Here is a 14,252-nt window from a genome sequence, read left to right as displayed (position 1 = left end):
GCAGGGAGTGCGCATGCGGCCGAGTGCGGGACTGGGGCTCCTGGCTGTGGGTGTGGTACTGAGGCTTCAGCGGGTGCCGCCCGCCTAGAGGGAGTGGAGCGGTGAGCACGTCAGGGGTGGGGGGCGCAGGTCAAGCTTTCACCAGTTTTTAATTCTTTGATGGGGTAAATTTGAGCAATTTTCTCGACTTGTCGACATTCGTTATTAACTGAGCAGGAATCAGGAGAGGAACCCGGTCCTCTCCACACAGCCCAGCAGGTACGCCGCCCATGTGCCTGTGGACAAGAGAGGTTCCTGTGGGGCAGACAGGTGTGGACCAAGTAGCTGTGAAATTTCTTCTGAAGAAAACACACAAGGAGGAAGCGAGTGAGCTCAGTGGAGGAGGGGCGCTACCCCAGGGGACGTCCCCATGCATGGGCTTGTGAACCTCGAATATGTGAGATGGTCTCAGTCAATTTAGAAAGTTTATTTTGCCAAGGTTGAGGACGCACGCCCGTGACACAGCCTCAGGAGGTCTTGACACGTGCCAAAGGTGGTCGGGACACAGCTTGCTTTTATACATGTTAGGGAGACAGGAGACATCAATATATGTAAGATGAACGTTGGTTCCCTCGGGAAAGGCGGGACAACTCGAAGCAGGGAGGGGGCTTCCAGGTCACAGGTAGGTGAGAGACAAACTGTTGTATTCTTTTGGGTTTCTGAATAGCCTCCGCAAAGGAGGCTATCACATATTAACCTATCTCAGTGAGCAGAGGGGTGACTTTGAATAGAAGGGGAGGCAGGTTTGCCCTAAGCAGTTCCCAGCTTTTTTCCCTTTAGCTTAGTGATTTTGGGGCCCCCAGATTCATTTTCCTTTCACAGGCTAGACAGCTTTAGGAACTGAAAGGTTCACGAGGCTGTAACGAAGAGTCGAGTTGCTCCAGGTGAGCCTGGGCCACAACAGCACGCAGGACCTGGGCGCCCACGAGGGGCTCCTGGGAGGGTTCGGGAAAGGGATCTGTGAACCCTATCTGAGATGGTTTCAGGTAATTTAGAAAGACGTGCACCCGTGACACAGCCTCAGGAGGTCTTGACGACATGTGCCCAAGGTGGTCAGGGCACAGCTTGGTTTTAGGGAGACATGAGACATCAATCAATATATGTAAGAAGTACGTTGCTTCCATCCAGAAAGTTGGGGACAACTGGAAGCAGGGAGGGGGCTTCCAAGGTCACAGGTAGGTGAGAGACAAAGGTTGCATTGTTTTGAGTTTCTGATTAGCCTCTCCAAAGCAGGGAATCAGATATGCACGTATCTTAGTGAGGAGATAGGTGACTTGGAATAGAAAGGGAGGCAGGTTTGCCCTGAGCAGTTCCCAGCTTGACTTTTCCTTTCGCTTAGTAATTTTGGGTCCCCAAAATTTTCCTTTCAGAGAGCCTACGACTAGATTTGCATCTTTACGTCCTGCGCGGAGGCTGCTACACACATGCAGAAGTCATGCTGGTGGCCTGGACAGTGAAGGGAGAGAAGTGGATTTGGGAGACATTTAGGAGGTAAGATTGCTAGGACCTTGGTGATAGCTTGGACATGGAGGGTGGAGGAGGAGGGGTGTCTAGCAGATAATGCTCTTAGGTTACCACCTGGGATATTAGGGAGAGTGAGCAGGCTGTTTTTTGTTTGTTAGGCAGAACTTGGTTTTGCGGTGCAGTAGGGTGCCTGGAGCCGAAAGCCTGACTTCCTCATACAGGCCAGACCCCACATGTGACTGCCAGGCCACTCTGAGGCTGAGAGAGATGGTTTTGTCTGGCCTCTGTCCTGCACGTGTTTACGGATGACCTCTGTGTTGGCAGATTTGGGGGTCCGCCAGATAGGATCCTGTGAAGAGACCTCAAAGGTCTTTAGTCCAATCTATAAAACATTTTTATGTTGATTATATCATTTCCACAATCAAAGATGAATAAAATATACAGAGGTGTATTTAGTGAATCAGGTTGATGGTGCACCTGTGCTAGGCAGTGTTTTAGTTCGTTGAGACACCAAGGAGTTGAGACAATCCTTTACCTCAGAGTTTTGTGTCTGTAAGTCCTGCTGTTGAGAGCTGTGTGTGTTAAAATGTCTGATTTGGGCAGGTGAGATCTGGGCCCTCTGTAAGGTTAGGTAACAGGAGGTTGGTGTCCAGCAAATATTCAGTGTGCCATCAACATCCCAGTTCTTGTCCACCAATCTTCCAATTCTAGGACTGATGCGGAGGCCCTCAGAGCGACTTCAGAGGAGAAGTAGTATGCTCTGTGGCTATCTTGTTTTGGAGTGTAAATTGTAAATCCTCTGCAAACAAAACGTTGGAAACAAGTAGTGTTTTGGCTTGAGTTTCCTGTAAATGGCTTACAGTCGTATAAACCAGAGCATGTATACCACAGGGCAACACGAGTGTCCCTCTATCACCCTTTCTCCCAGTGGCCTAGGTGGAGATGTAAACAGAATACTGTGTGCAGCCTCACTATGTGACAGTCCAGTGCTTTGAGCTTGGAGTGTCATCAGGGAAGGGCCCCTGACTTGGAAGGCTGCTGCGTCTCGCTCTGTGACAGGAGGCACAACATGGCCTTGGTCTTATGAAGACCTTTGGTGCCCTAGTTCATTGTAGTCCCGATTAGCCTGATGCAGGTGCTGGGCCCTTGTTCTGGAGGTGAGAAAATACCCTGGGCTTCCACTGCATGGCTGGCACTCTAAGCATTCAGGTGCCTGTTTGGGGACTGATACAGAGTCCTGTGCCAGATGCAGTGGTGCACACCTGCCAAGGGTCCCTGCTTCTACTGGAGAATCTGGACACATGTAAAAGGTAAGAAAGGCTAAGGGTAGGAGTTAGGGTTAGGGTTAGGCTTGGGGCTGGGGTTGAGGTTGTGTTTAGGGTTATGGTTAGGGTTGTGGTTGTGTTTAGGGTTATGATTCGGGTTTGGCGTTAGTAGTTAGGGCTAGGGATAGGGTTTTAGCGTTAGGGTTAGGGTTGGGGTTACGGTTACGGTTTAGGGTTAGGGGTCAGGGTCAGGGTTAGGGTTAGGGGTTGGGGTTAGGGGTTAGGGTTACAGTCACGGTCAGGGTCAGGGTTTTAGGGTCAGGGTCACGGTCGGGTCAGGGTTAGGGGTTAGGGTGAGGGTGAGGGTGAGGGTTGGGTTAGGGTGATGGTGAGGGTGAGGGGTGAGGGTTAGGGTTAGGGTTAGGGTCAGGGTCAGAGTCATGGTTAGGGGTTAGGGTTAGGGTCAGGGTCAGGGGTTAGGGTTAGGGGTTAGGGTTAGGGGTTAGGGTTAGGGGTTGGGGTTAGGGTTAGGTTTAGGATTAGGGGTTATGGTTAGGGTTAGGGTTAGGGTACTGTAAATAATTTCACATTATTACTAATAATAAATTATTATTTGTATTACATTATTACATAATGTAAAGGCTATTAAGACGTTTGTCTTCAACAACACATTTCAAAGAAGATCAAGTTTGTACGTAACACTAGAGGCATTTCTTATCAAAAGGATTGGATAATAAAAATAAGTTTCTACTGGGTATATTTCAAGCATTTATTTATTACTTTAGTTACGAATTCCAATATACTTTAAAATGGTATTTGTTTTACAGCATACATAAAATGTAGCAAATCAGTACTGTAAAACATTTAACATTCATACAATTATATATAATATCCTTTTTTTTAAAGAATGGTATTTCACAAAAATATCTTTTGAAATTGGCTTTGGAGTTTACATATACTGAACATGAAAGTTTATAATAATGATGATACAACTTTCAACATTGTCATTTTTTCTTAGAACTTCAGCTGATTGCAGAGATATAATGATTACATTGTTATTAAATTTTTTTAACACAAGTAAGTGTCACCATTTTATGACATGAAATAAAAGGTTACGACTGTTATTGATGTTGATGTTGACGACCTGATCACCTGGCTGAAGGAGTGTTTGTCAGTTTTCTCCATTGTAAAGTTACTCTTTTCCCCCATTTCATACTGTGCTCTTTGGAAGGAAATCACTATGCACAGCCCACACTAAAGGAATGGGGAGTTGTAATGTACTTTCTTGGGAGTGGTCTACATAATTAATTGAAATTCTTCTGCAAGGGACAGTTGTCCCTTTCGCTTTATTAGTTCGATCATTTATGTTTATCAGTATGGACACATGAATATTTTATACTTTGGGTTACAATTTAATACTACTTTATTTTGTTGCTCAAATTATCCCAGCTTTGACCATTGGGAACTCTTTCAGTTATCTCCTGTTCCCCCCTTTGACATACCCCCATCGATGTCGGTTTTGTGTTTTGTTTTTGAGCGCCTCCTTATTTTTCTCCTGTATTTTTAAATAACCCCAATCCCTATTGAAGCTGGCGCTAGGAAAACTAACAATACTCCCTTTCCCAGGTCATCGGATTCCTATGCTGATGGAGGAAATGTGCCTCACATGCCGGGGGTGCTGGGGAGTAGGCGTCTGGGATTTTGTGGTTGAATAAGACACCTGGCCTGGCCCTCCTGGAGCTTAGTTTAGTAGGTCACACAAGCAGTCATTGGTAAATTTGGGATTCAAACAAATCTGTTAGGCTCAAACCTGTCTGTTATTTGTCCTCCAAGCTTCATATAAACTGAGGAGCCTTAAAGGGTAAAAACTTCAGGAGCAGCAAAGTTTCAAAAAAAGATCAGCAAGAAAGCTCTTTTCCAGATTTTATCCTGAAGGCACTAGCTACTTTAAGCTATTTTTTTATTATATTTTGCCCTTGCAGTTGGCGTTTGATTTCTCACTGAACATTCATTGTCATAATTATAGACACTATATGACTATCAAGGGCATAATATTCTTTCATGCTGCATTTTTATTAGATGGCACCTCAAAGTTTTCCCAAGTAGGTGGGTTTTAAATTATGAATATATACCGTGGCATAGTATCTTACTTAGTATTTTAATAAGATCCTTATTTATATAACAAATATTTTTTTTATACCTCTGTAGTGCTACTTTAGTCTCTGAGCTAATTTTCATGAAGCCAATCTAAAAATCATGTTACTTCTAAAGATGTGGAGCGAGTGAGATGAACAGTTGTGCTGTCATATTGCCCCTCCCCAGTGCAGATAGTGAATGAGGACCCACTGATTTAAAGGCAACACTGCAGCCCCTTCTTGCCTCATTGAAGTCCCAAGTTTTATTACAGTAAAAGCACTTAATGTTGACATTTCTGAAAGAATGAAGAGGCCGGGCACGGCGGCTCACGCCGGTAATCCCAGCACTTTGGGAGACTGAGGCAAGCGGATCATGAGGTCAGGACATCGAGACCATCCTGGCTAACACGGTGAAACCCCGTCTCTACTAAAAATACAAAAAATTAGCCAGGCGTGGTGCCGAGCGCCTGTAGTCCCATCTACTTGGGAGGCTGAGGCAGGAGAATGGCGTGAACCCAGGAGGCGGAGCTTGCAGTGAGCTGAGATCGCCCCACTGCACTCCAGCCTGGGCGACAGAGCGAGACTCCGTCCCAGATAAATAAATAACCAACCAAATTAGCTGGGCGTGGTGGCGGGCGCCTGTAGTCCCAACTACTCAGGAGGCTGAGGCAGGAGAATGACGTGAACCCGGGAGGCGGAGCTTGCAGTGGTCCTAGATTGTGTCACTGCACTCCAGCCTGGGCGACAGAGCGACTCCGTCTCAAAAAAAAAAAAAAAAAAAGGAAAAAAAGAATGAAGAGCCAGAGCCAGGCATAGTGGCACGCCTGTAGTCCCACCTACTCAGGAGGCTGAGGCGGGAGGATCACTGGAGCCCAGGAATTCAAAAACAGCCTGCGCAACATAGACCCTGTCTCTAAAAATGAATTGGTTATAAAGGATGAAGAAAGGAAGGAGGAAAGGGAGAGAGAGAAGCCCTTATAGAGTGGGTGCATTTCTTGTATGTGGGGCCACTTTGTAAGAACAGGATTTTTCAAACTGGGCCCATACTGGTATGTGTGAAATCAATTTAGTTGGTTATGGCCATTTTTTTTTTTAAAGGAAATATCAGTGATCACTATAGTGTAAGTATATTGTTTCGTGAAAGCCATCTTAGTTATGTATTATGTCTGTATGTGTAAGATTGTGATATAAAATGTATTTCTGTGGTTAAATATTCAAAGAAATTGGAGAACCATTGCTACAAGGGGACAGAGGACTCCGTGTGAGCTCTCCTGCCTTCCCTGAATAAACTTACACAATTTAGTGCTGGGACATTTGAACCTTTTCTGAAAATTTGGGTCAGGGAGAGCATCTTGGGGAGGTGGGAAGGAAGGTAGAAGGAGCAAAGCAACACCCCCCTGAAGCCTGGGAATATTGTCAGAACCTTAAATATAATTCAGCTCACCATTCTGGGTAAGGACAGACTCTACCAATGAAAATGGGTGATTACCAGCTGTGAAACACGAAAACATACTTTTACGGTTACACATTCCTTTACAAACAACCGTGTACATTTCAGCCTCCTGCCCCACCATTTCTTTTCTCCAGGAGGGAAGGCTGCATGTCGAGGTGGTCATAGAATGTTGAGTATCATACTTTCCTACCTCGCTTTTATTTGCGCGGGTTTAAATGCGCCTTAACAGAACCCGTGCAAAGGCTTGCCAACTGTCTGGCTGCACCGGATGAGTAGAGCATCTTCCTTGGTGGCAGGTGGGTGCGAGGAGGAGGGGGCTGGGCTTTTCTCCGGACGGGTGTTTGCCCAGAAGACCATCATCCCTGGACTACGTTAGGAGGAAGTGGCACCGCTCCGAGGTACGGGAAGAAGGGTTATAAAGGGGGGAGTCCACCACACATGGTCTTGAAGAAGCTTTTATAAAGGGCAAAGGCATCTTTGCCGGACGTTGTTGCAAAGGAGTAGAAACAAGCAGACGAAAACATCCCAAAGGGTAACCACTAGCGTTCCTGCTTCTTGCAACATTCATCCCAGGCTTCCAGCTCAGCCCGCCCCAGGCCAGGTGATCGGCCGCCACATCCCCTGCGACTAAAGCACCTGCTCCGCCATGAACTTGCCAAGAGCTGAGCGCCTTCGCTCCACACCGCAGCGCAGCCTCCGGGACTCCGATGGGGAAGACGGTAAAATCGATGTCCTGGGAAAGGAGGAAGATGAAGACGAGGTGGAAGACGAGGAGGAGGAGGCGAGCCAGCAGTTCCTAGAGCAGTCACTCCAGCCGGGGCTGCAGGTGGCCCGGTGGGGCGGGGTTGCGCTTCCCCGAGAGCACATCGAGGGCGGCGGCGGCCCGAGCGACCCCTCAGAGTTTGGCACCAAGTTCAGGGCACCGCCAAGGTCTGCGGCGGCCTCTGAAGATGCCCGGCAGCCGGCAAAGCCCACCTACTCGTACATCGCGCTCATCACCATGGCCATCCTGCAAAGCCCGCACAAGCGCCTCACGCTCAGCTGCATCTGCGCCTTCATTAGTGGCCGCTTCCCCTACTACCGCCGCAAGTTCCCCGCCTGGCAGAACAGCATCCGCCACAACCTCTCGCTGAACGACTGCTTCGTCAAGATCCCCCGCGAGCCGGGCCACCCAGGCAAGGGCAACTACTGGAGCCTGGACCCCGCCTCCCAGGACATGTTCGACAATGGCAGCTTTCTCCGGCGCAGGAAGCGTTTCAAGCGCCACCAACTGACCCCGGGAGCCCACCTGCCCCACCCCTTCCCTCTACCTGCTGCACACGCCGCCCTGCACAACCCCCGCCCAGGCCCTCTGCTTGGGGCCCCTGCCCCGCCGCAGCCAGTCCCGGGGGCCTACCCCAACACCGCCCCCGGGAGACGCCCTTACGCTCTGCTGCACCCGCATCCTCTTCGCTACCTACTGCTCTCGGCCCCCGCCTATGCCGGGGCACCGAAGAAAGCAGAAGGCGCGGACCTGGCGACCCGGCACCCTTCCCGTGCTGCAGCCCTCACTTGGTCCTCAGCCTTGGGAGGAGGGCAAGGGTCTGGCGTCGCCACCGGGAGGCGGATGCATCTCTTTCAGCATTGAGAGTATTATGCAAGGGGTCAGGGAAGCGGGTACAGGGGCTGCGCAGAGTTTGTCCCCGACCGCGTGGAGCTACTGCCACCTGCTCCAGCGACCATCAAGCCTGTTGCATCCCCAAACCGCTGCCCCTTTGCTGCAAGTGTCCGCCGCCGCCGCTGCTCGGACAATTTTGCAGCAATAGCGGCAGCATCAGGAGGAGGACTGCGCCAACGGCTGCGCTCCCACCAAGGGCGCGGTGCTGGGCGGGCACCTGTCGGCCGCGTCGGCGCTGCTGAGGTATCAGGCAGTGGCAGAGCGCTCTAGGCTGACATCGCTGGCTGCCCCTTTGGGCGGAGAGGGGACCTCACCAGTTTTTTTAGTATCGCCCACGCCCAGTTCCCTGGCCAACTCCGCAGGGCCCTCCTAGAGCCAGGTGGGAGTGGGGAGCGACCCGCAGCTGCTCATTCCACCTTGCGCGGCCCATACTGGGCGTGTGCATCTGAATCCCGCTGGAGAGCAAACTCGAACTTGTGTTCGCTGCAAAATGGTTAGAAAGAAACAGCTGGATTACGTTCCTCTAAAAACCACCTGAACGTAACCTTCGCAGGGCGTCAAGTCATCTTTTCTTGCCTTCGGTTGTGGCTTCTATGGCTTTCCCGATTTGCACATTTCCTGGGGTACTATGAACGTGAGTGGGGTATTTTGTTCTGGCATTAAAAGAAAAACAAGCAAGCAAACAAAAACACAGCCTCCGATGCCAAACATGTTCCCCCTTCTTCACTTCCTTGGAACTGGAAGTATTATTCCTAAGTCTAGTGCAAAATGCTTCTACTCTCTGTGTCTTCCTGATAGGGATGTTTAATGTAAGTAGGATATTAATTTCAGAACATTGATTTCTTATCTGTGTGTCTGACGTGCCATCTTTAATGTTAAAATTAAGGTGTTAAAATTAAGCCTAGTTATAGAGACGAAATAAAATGCTAAGTCACTACACTACATCGTTTATTTTCTATTACGTCTCATTCTTCCCTTTCTAAATGGAACTTTTTAAAACCTACATTATTTTCCCTCAAACAATTTATTTTCACAATTCATATTTATTACAGATAGCAGAAGTAATCCATTTTAATATGGCCTTTAAAAATTCCAAATATTTGAGGTTGAAAATGTCCTGGCTTTTAAAATAGGAAATTTACTATTTATGAGACTTCTAAAAGAAAAGAATAGGAGGGCATGTAAATATATTCTCCATTTATTTTTCATCACCCCCCAACAAGCTGGAAAACCATTTGAGATCAATTTGGAATGTAGTGGCCAACATGTACTCAGGGAAAATAAAAGGCTATAAATATATATATATATATTTTTTAAGCACTAGAATTTTCAAAACTTATTTCTTAAAAAAAAAAAAACTCTGAAAAGACTTTGCAACTAGAAAGGTTTAAGTGTTACTCGGCGTCAGGGGACGGAGTGGGGGGAAACCAGACAAGAACGCCCATCATGAATTGCTCCCCACAAAGAAAACAAATTTCTAGGAACTTGGCCGTTTTCCCCTGTCCTGAGTGGGGTTCCCGATTCCGTGCCGCTTTGAGGGAAGCTGCTCTGTGAATGTGAGAAAGTTTTTCCCCCAGCCCCCGTCTACTCCCCACCCCCAGCTATGAATTTCTTATTTCAGGAGGGAGGACAAACATGGAGACACACATTTTTACAGTAGTCTAATTGGCCGATTTTTCTCCGGCTTCTCTTCTCCGTCCCGTCTCTTGGAATTTCTTGGCATGCCCTACCTGAGATCCCCTACGGGAGATTTCCTTTTGGCTCCTGCGGTTCTGTGGACGTTCTGAAAAGTTCCCAAGCCCCACCTTTGGTAGCTGCCCAGACCCCAGCTTCCAATTCTTCCCTCTTCTTTGCACGGGTAGCCGTCAGCCCCATAGCACCACCAGCGTCCAAAATAGACCACTTTTAGCAAATCCGGCAGGGCTGGGGCAGTCTAAGAGTTTGGAAACAAACTGAGAATAGAGGGGTCCTATTTCATGCCAGGTTCTCGCTGGTTTACGTTCCAACTCCCCTCTGTCCGTTGTGCGAAAACGTCTCCAGGCCGACCTTCCTTCATTTATTGTCAACAAACGTCCTGGGAGAGCGGCTACAGCCGGCCGCTGAACCCAGAAGGGACTTTCTCTAGGCTTTCTTGGCACCCTCCCAATTATCTTCCTTCTCTTGCCCGAGGGCAGACCAACACAGCTACGAACATGGGTGACTGAGGGTCAGACCCCTTACCGGAACCGCCTCCGAGCTCCTAATTTTTGCCTAATGTTAAACCATATCCAAAGATGAATATTTAAACCATCAATTCAGTGGCGGAGTAAATTAAACGTTATTCTCCGATCAAACAGGAGCTTCGGGTCCACCTGTTTGGAAGCACCCAGGCGGCTTGGAGAGGTCCGGCCTTCGGGTGCGACCCGCAGGGGTTGCCTTGCCCGGCTCGCGGAACGGACGTTTACCTGTCGCAGCTACGAACCCACCAACGACACCAAGCACTTGCCGGGCAGACCAGGCGTCGTGGAGGCGCCCCAGCCCCCCCACCCCCCGCAACGACGCGTCCCAGGGGTGCGTAGTGCTTGGCGCGGTGACCAGACCTGGCCGCCTTCCTGACTGCACAGAGCGAGAGGCCACACTCTGGATCCCAGGCCGGGTCCCTGCGGTTCTGGGAGGGAGGTCCCGGACGCCTCCCAGATCTCGGGCTTCCGTAACCCTGAGGCTGGGTTTTAAAATCACGGCTCTTCCAAGTTACACGAAGAGTCCATGGTCAAGGGTCAAGGGTGGTCTTCGACCCTCGGGATCGTCTTCTTGAGAAATGGCTGAGAGCTAAGCCTAGAGCTGCCCAGGGAAGGAAGCCAAAGAGCTGGAGCCGAGCGCGAAGGGCTGGGAGGCGCGGGGAGGCCCCTTACCCCCGCCCCCCCCCGCCCACTGTCCTGCCCGCTAATAACGCTGATAATAGCAACAGTATCGGCCAACTGTTTCCCCCCTGCTCCTGGTCTGCCAGGCACCGGATCCTCCTTCAGCACTCCCAGCACTCACTGAAGAAGACACTATGGAATTCTCCGTTTTCCAGACTAGAAATAAGGAACTCGGGGAAATGAAGAAACTCGCCCGACGACCCTCAGGCAGTAGCACCTGGCCAGGTTTGCTTTCTGAACCACTAACTCCACTCGCGCGCGCCACCTTTCCTGCCTGGGCCTCTTGCAGGTCGCAGGGGTGGAAGCCTGACCTGGGCCAGGGCCCGGATTTCTTCCTCCTGGCCTCTGTGCCACCGCCCCCGGTGCCAGGAAGCGCTTTTCTCTCCCCGAGACCCAGACGCGCCGAAAGACTCGCGCGGTCAGTTCCCCGCCCCACGCCCTGGGCTGTGCGTTTTCTTGTCGCGCGGTCCGTTCCCCGCCCCACGCCCTGGGCTGTGCGTTTTCTTGTCGCGCGGTCCGTTCCCCGCCCCACGCCCTGGGCTGTGCGTTTTCTTGTCGCGCGGTCCGTTCCCCGCCCCACGCCCTGGGCTGTGCGTTTTCTTGTCGCGCGGTCCGTTCCCCGCCCCACGCCCTGGGCTGTGCGTGTTCTTGTCGCGCGGTCAGTTCCCCGCCCCACGCCCTGGGCTGTGCGTGTTCTTGTCGCGCGGTCAGTTCCCCGCCCCACGCCCTGGGCTGTGCGTGTTCTTGTCGCGCGGTCAGTTCCCCGCCCCACGCCCTGGGCTGTGCGTTTTCTTGCCAGCCTCTGCCGAGTGCGGGCAACGGCGCCACCAGACTCCCCCAGACCGCGCTCCGGCCCACGCCTGACCAGAGCACCTGCTTCACAGGGGGGCGTTCTGCGCTTCCTTCCTCCTCGCTGTGATTTTCGTTCTTTTTCCTCTCGTGGTCCCCAAGAACCCCGGCACCCCTCGACGTCGGTGCCGGCGGTACCGGGAATCCCTCCCCCGGACTCCCTGCGGGCCCGAAGCCACCTTCTAATCCCAGCCGCCTTCCCCGGGCGGCGGAGGTGGGCGGCTCCGGGCTCCGCGCCGCCCCGCGAAGCCGGAATCTCTCTTCGGAGTCTCGCTGCAGCTCTCCACTTCGTCGCCCCGCATTGGATCCTGGTAGCGTGAAACTTGCCCAGGAAGCTGGGCTGCGCTGGCCTGGGGGAAAGGTCCAAGAGACGAGGGGGCCGGGACGCGGGGCCGTCGCAACGACTGGCCCTCTGCGAACCCTCGGGCCGGCAGGCTCGGGACTATCGGGGTGGGAGTGGAGGCGGTGGCCTCTGGAGAGTAGAGAGAACGTCCAGGAACCGGTGGACTAGGGGTCCCCGGTGGCTGGCCGAGGGTTGCAAGCAGAGGGGACTGTCGGTTGCCAGCAAGTCCCAAGCAGGTGCCTTCTGGCAGGGCAGTCACATCCTACAGTGCCGATTCTGTGTACATTGAGTATCCAAAATGCATAAAATCTGTTTATACATTGGAAGGTAGCTTATGATTCCAAAATCTCATCTCCAGGCTGCCTAGATCACACGGCCCCGTTTCATTCATTTTTACTTAATAACGGTCGTTAGACAATTGAGAGAAACAGCAGAAACCACGAGAAAAATAATGGAATCCAACGGCGGTAAGGACTGACAAGGCTGGCGGGGAGATTTAGCAAATGGTGGCTTCTGAGAGTTTGCACCAGTGCTTCACCACGTTTTAGTGGAAGTGTGGAGAGTCATGATTCTCATTCCTCCCCAGCCTTCCGGAAAAACGCTCAGAAATTTCTTTCCACATTGACACCTGATTACAGTCTAAATAGTAACCTTATTCTGATTGTTAATGTAACCTTCTCGTAATCTCTACAAAAATACTTTAGTTTTTCTAGCTGTGTTTTCATGTAATCACTGAAATTATTTTTAATTGGTTTGAAGCATTCATTGATTCCATATACACCACCTGCAAAAAAGTTACATAGGTGATCGCTAACAATACTAGAATTCGCCCCATCCAAAGGAAACATTAGAGTAGAAAAAGAAAAAGGATTTGAGAATCCAGTATGAAATTCAGTCAATCATTACTTCCCTGTTACTCAACTACCTTAACATTGTCAGGTTTACCTGAACATAAACTTCATTTTCTTAATTGTTCTTAGAACAAAGGGATATGTTTATTGAAATCAGTAATTAAGAATATTTTGGGACAGTTATGATTTACCTAGCCAGTGAAGCAGTTTCTATTCCCAAATCCAGGCAAAGAGAACAATAAGATTAAACGTAGCCTAAGAGATTTCCTTTTTGTCAAATAATGTGATTTTGCTATGTATAGAGGAGATGTCTATATGTAAGGGCATATTTATGACCAGTAGTTCCTAAAATTAAGGGGACTATTATTGTGTTACTCAAGGTATCAGTTGTATAGGATACATTATGTCATATTTCAAACAATGTTTATAAAGATATTAGTATAATTAACCTGTATGTACTTCTCCTCTGGGCCAACCTTGTGTCTTCTTTATCTGCTGACAGTCCCCTCCCCACTGAATTATTTTGAATCAAATCCCAGATAGTCTATCATTGTATTGTATTTTTGAATATTTCTCTAAAAGATAATAATTCCATCAATGAGACTGGGTGCAGTGGCTCCTCCCTGTAATCCCAGCTCTTTGGGAGGCAGAGGTTGGAGGATCACTTTAGGCCAGGAGTTCAAGACCACCCTGAGCAACATAGCAAGACCCCATTTATAAAAAAGAAGATTCCCATCAATGTAACCACAATACCATTATCACACCTAAATAATCCATTAATAGCATCGGTTTATCCAGGCAATATTTAAATGTCTTCAATTGTCTAAAAACTTTTTGTTTAGTTGGTCGGTTTGAATTAGAATGCTAATAAGGGTTACGTATTGTGTTTGGTTGATATGGGCTATTATATCTCTTTTAGATTTCCTCAATCCTCTTTTTTTGTTTCCCTTGCATTTTTTATGGGAGAAACTGAACTGTTTGTTCTGAAGAAGTTGACATTCTGGACTTTGTAGCTGCAGGTAATAGTTTTTTGGCAAGATATTCCCAGGGATAAGGTCGTTTATTCAGACTTTTGAATATTGGCAAATAATAATATTGTTTGTAGAGGGAGAAGGATTAGTCAAGATATTTTGAAGAAACAACTATTGAAAAAACAAATTTTTATCAGAGTAAGCATGGATCTGGTAAAGATTATGTGAAATTTTCCTAAATGCAAATACAATCTAAAATTGTAATGTCTTACAATTAAAAAATAGATTATTTTCCATATATTTATAGAAATATAAATGATCAATC

At 49.1% G+C, this 14,252-nt stretch overlaps 1 protein-coding gene across 1 annotated transcript; it reads left to right on the top strand.

Annotated features, from left to right (window-relative positions):
* Positions 1 to 29: 29 nt before the first annotated feature.
* On the top strand, positions 30 to 8,533 carry LOC112208363 (forkhead box protein D4-like 1). Its single transcript, XM_063790327.1, is given in 4 exon segments — positions 30 to 258; positions 1,410 to 1,530; positions 6,930 to 7,874; positions 7,876 to 8,533. Coding segments are annotated over 2 exon segments (1,383 nt in total). The 5' UTR covers positions 30 to 258; positions 1,410 to 1,530; positions 6,930 to 7,002; the 3' UTR covers positions 8,387 to 8,533.
* The last annotated feature ends 5,719 nt before the right edge of the window (positions 8,534 to 14,252 follow it).

This window comes from Pan troglodytes, chromosome 13, assembly GCF_028858775.2.
Source record: "Pan troglodytes isolate AG18354 chromosome 13, NHGRI_mPanTro3-v2.0_pri, whole genome shotgun sequence".
NCBI lineage: Eukaryota > Metazoa > Chordata > Mammalia > Primates > Hominidae > Pan > Pan troglodytes.
The sequence above is the reverse complement of the archived record's forward strand: the minus strand, read 5'-3'. Positions and strand labels throughout refer to the sequence as shown.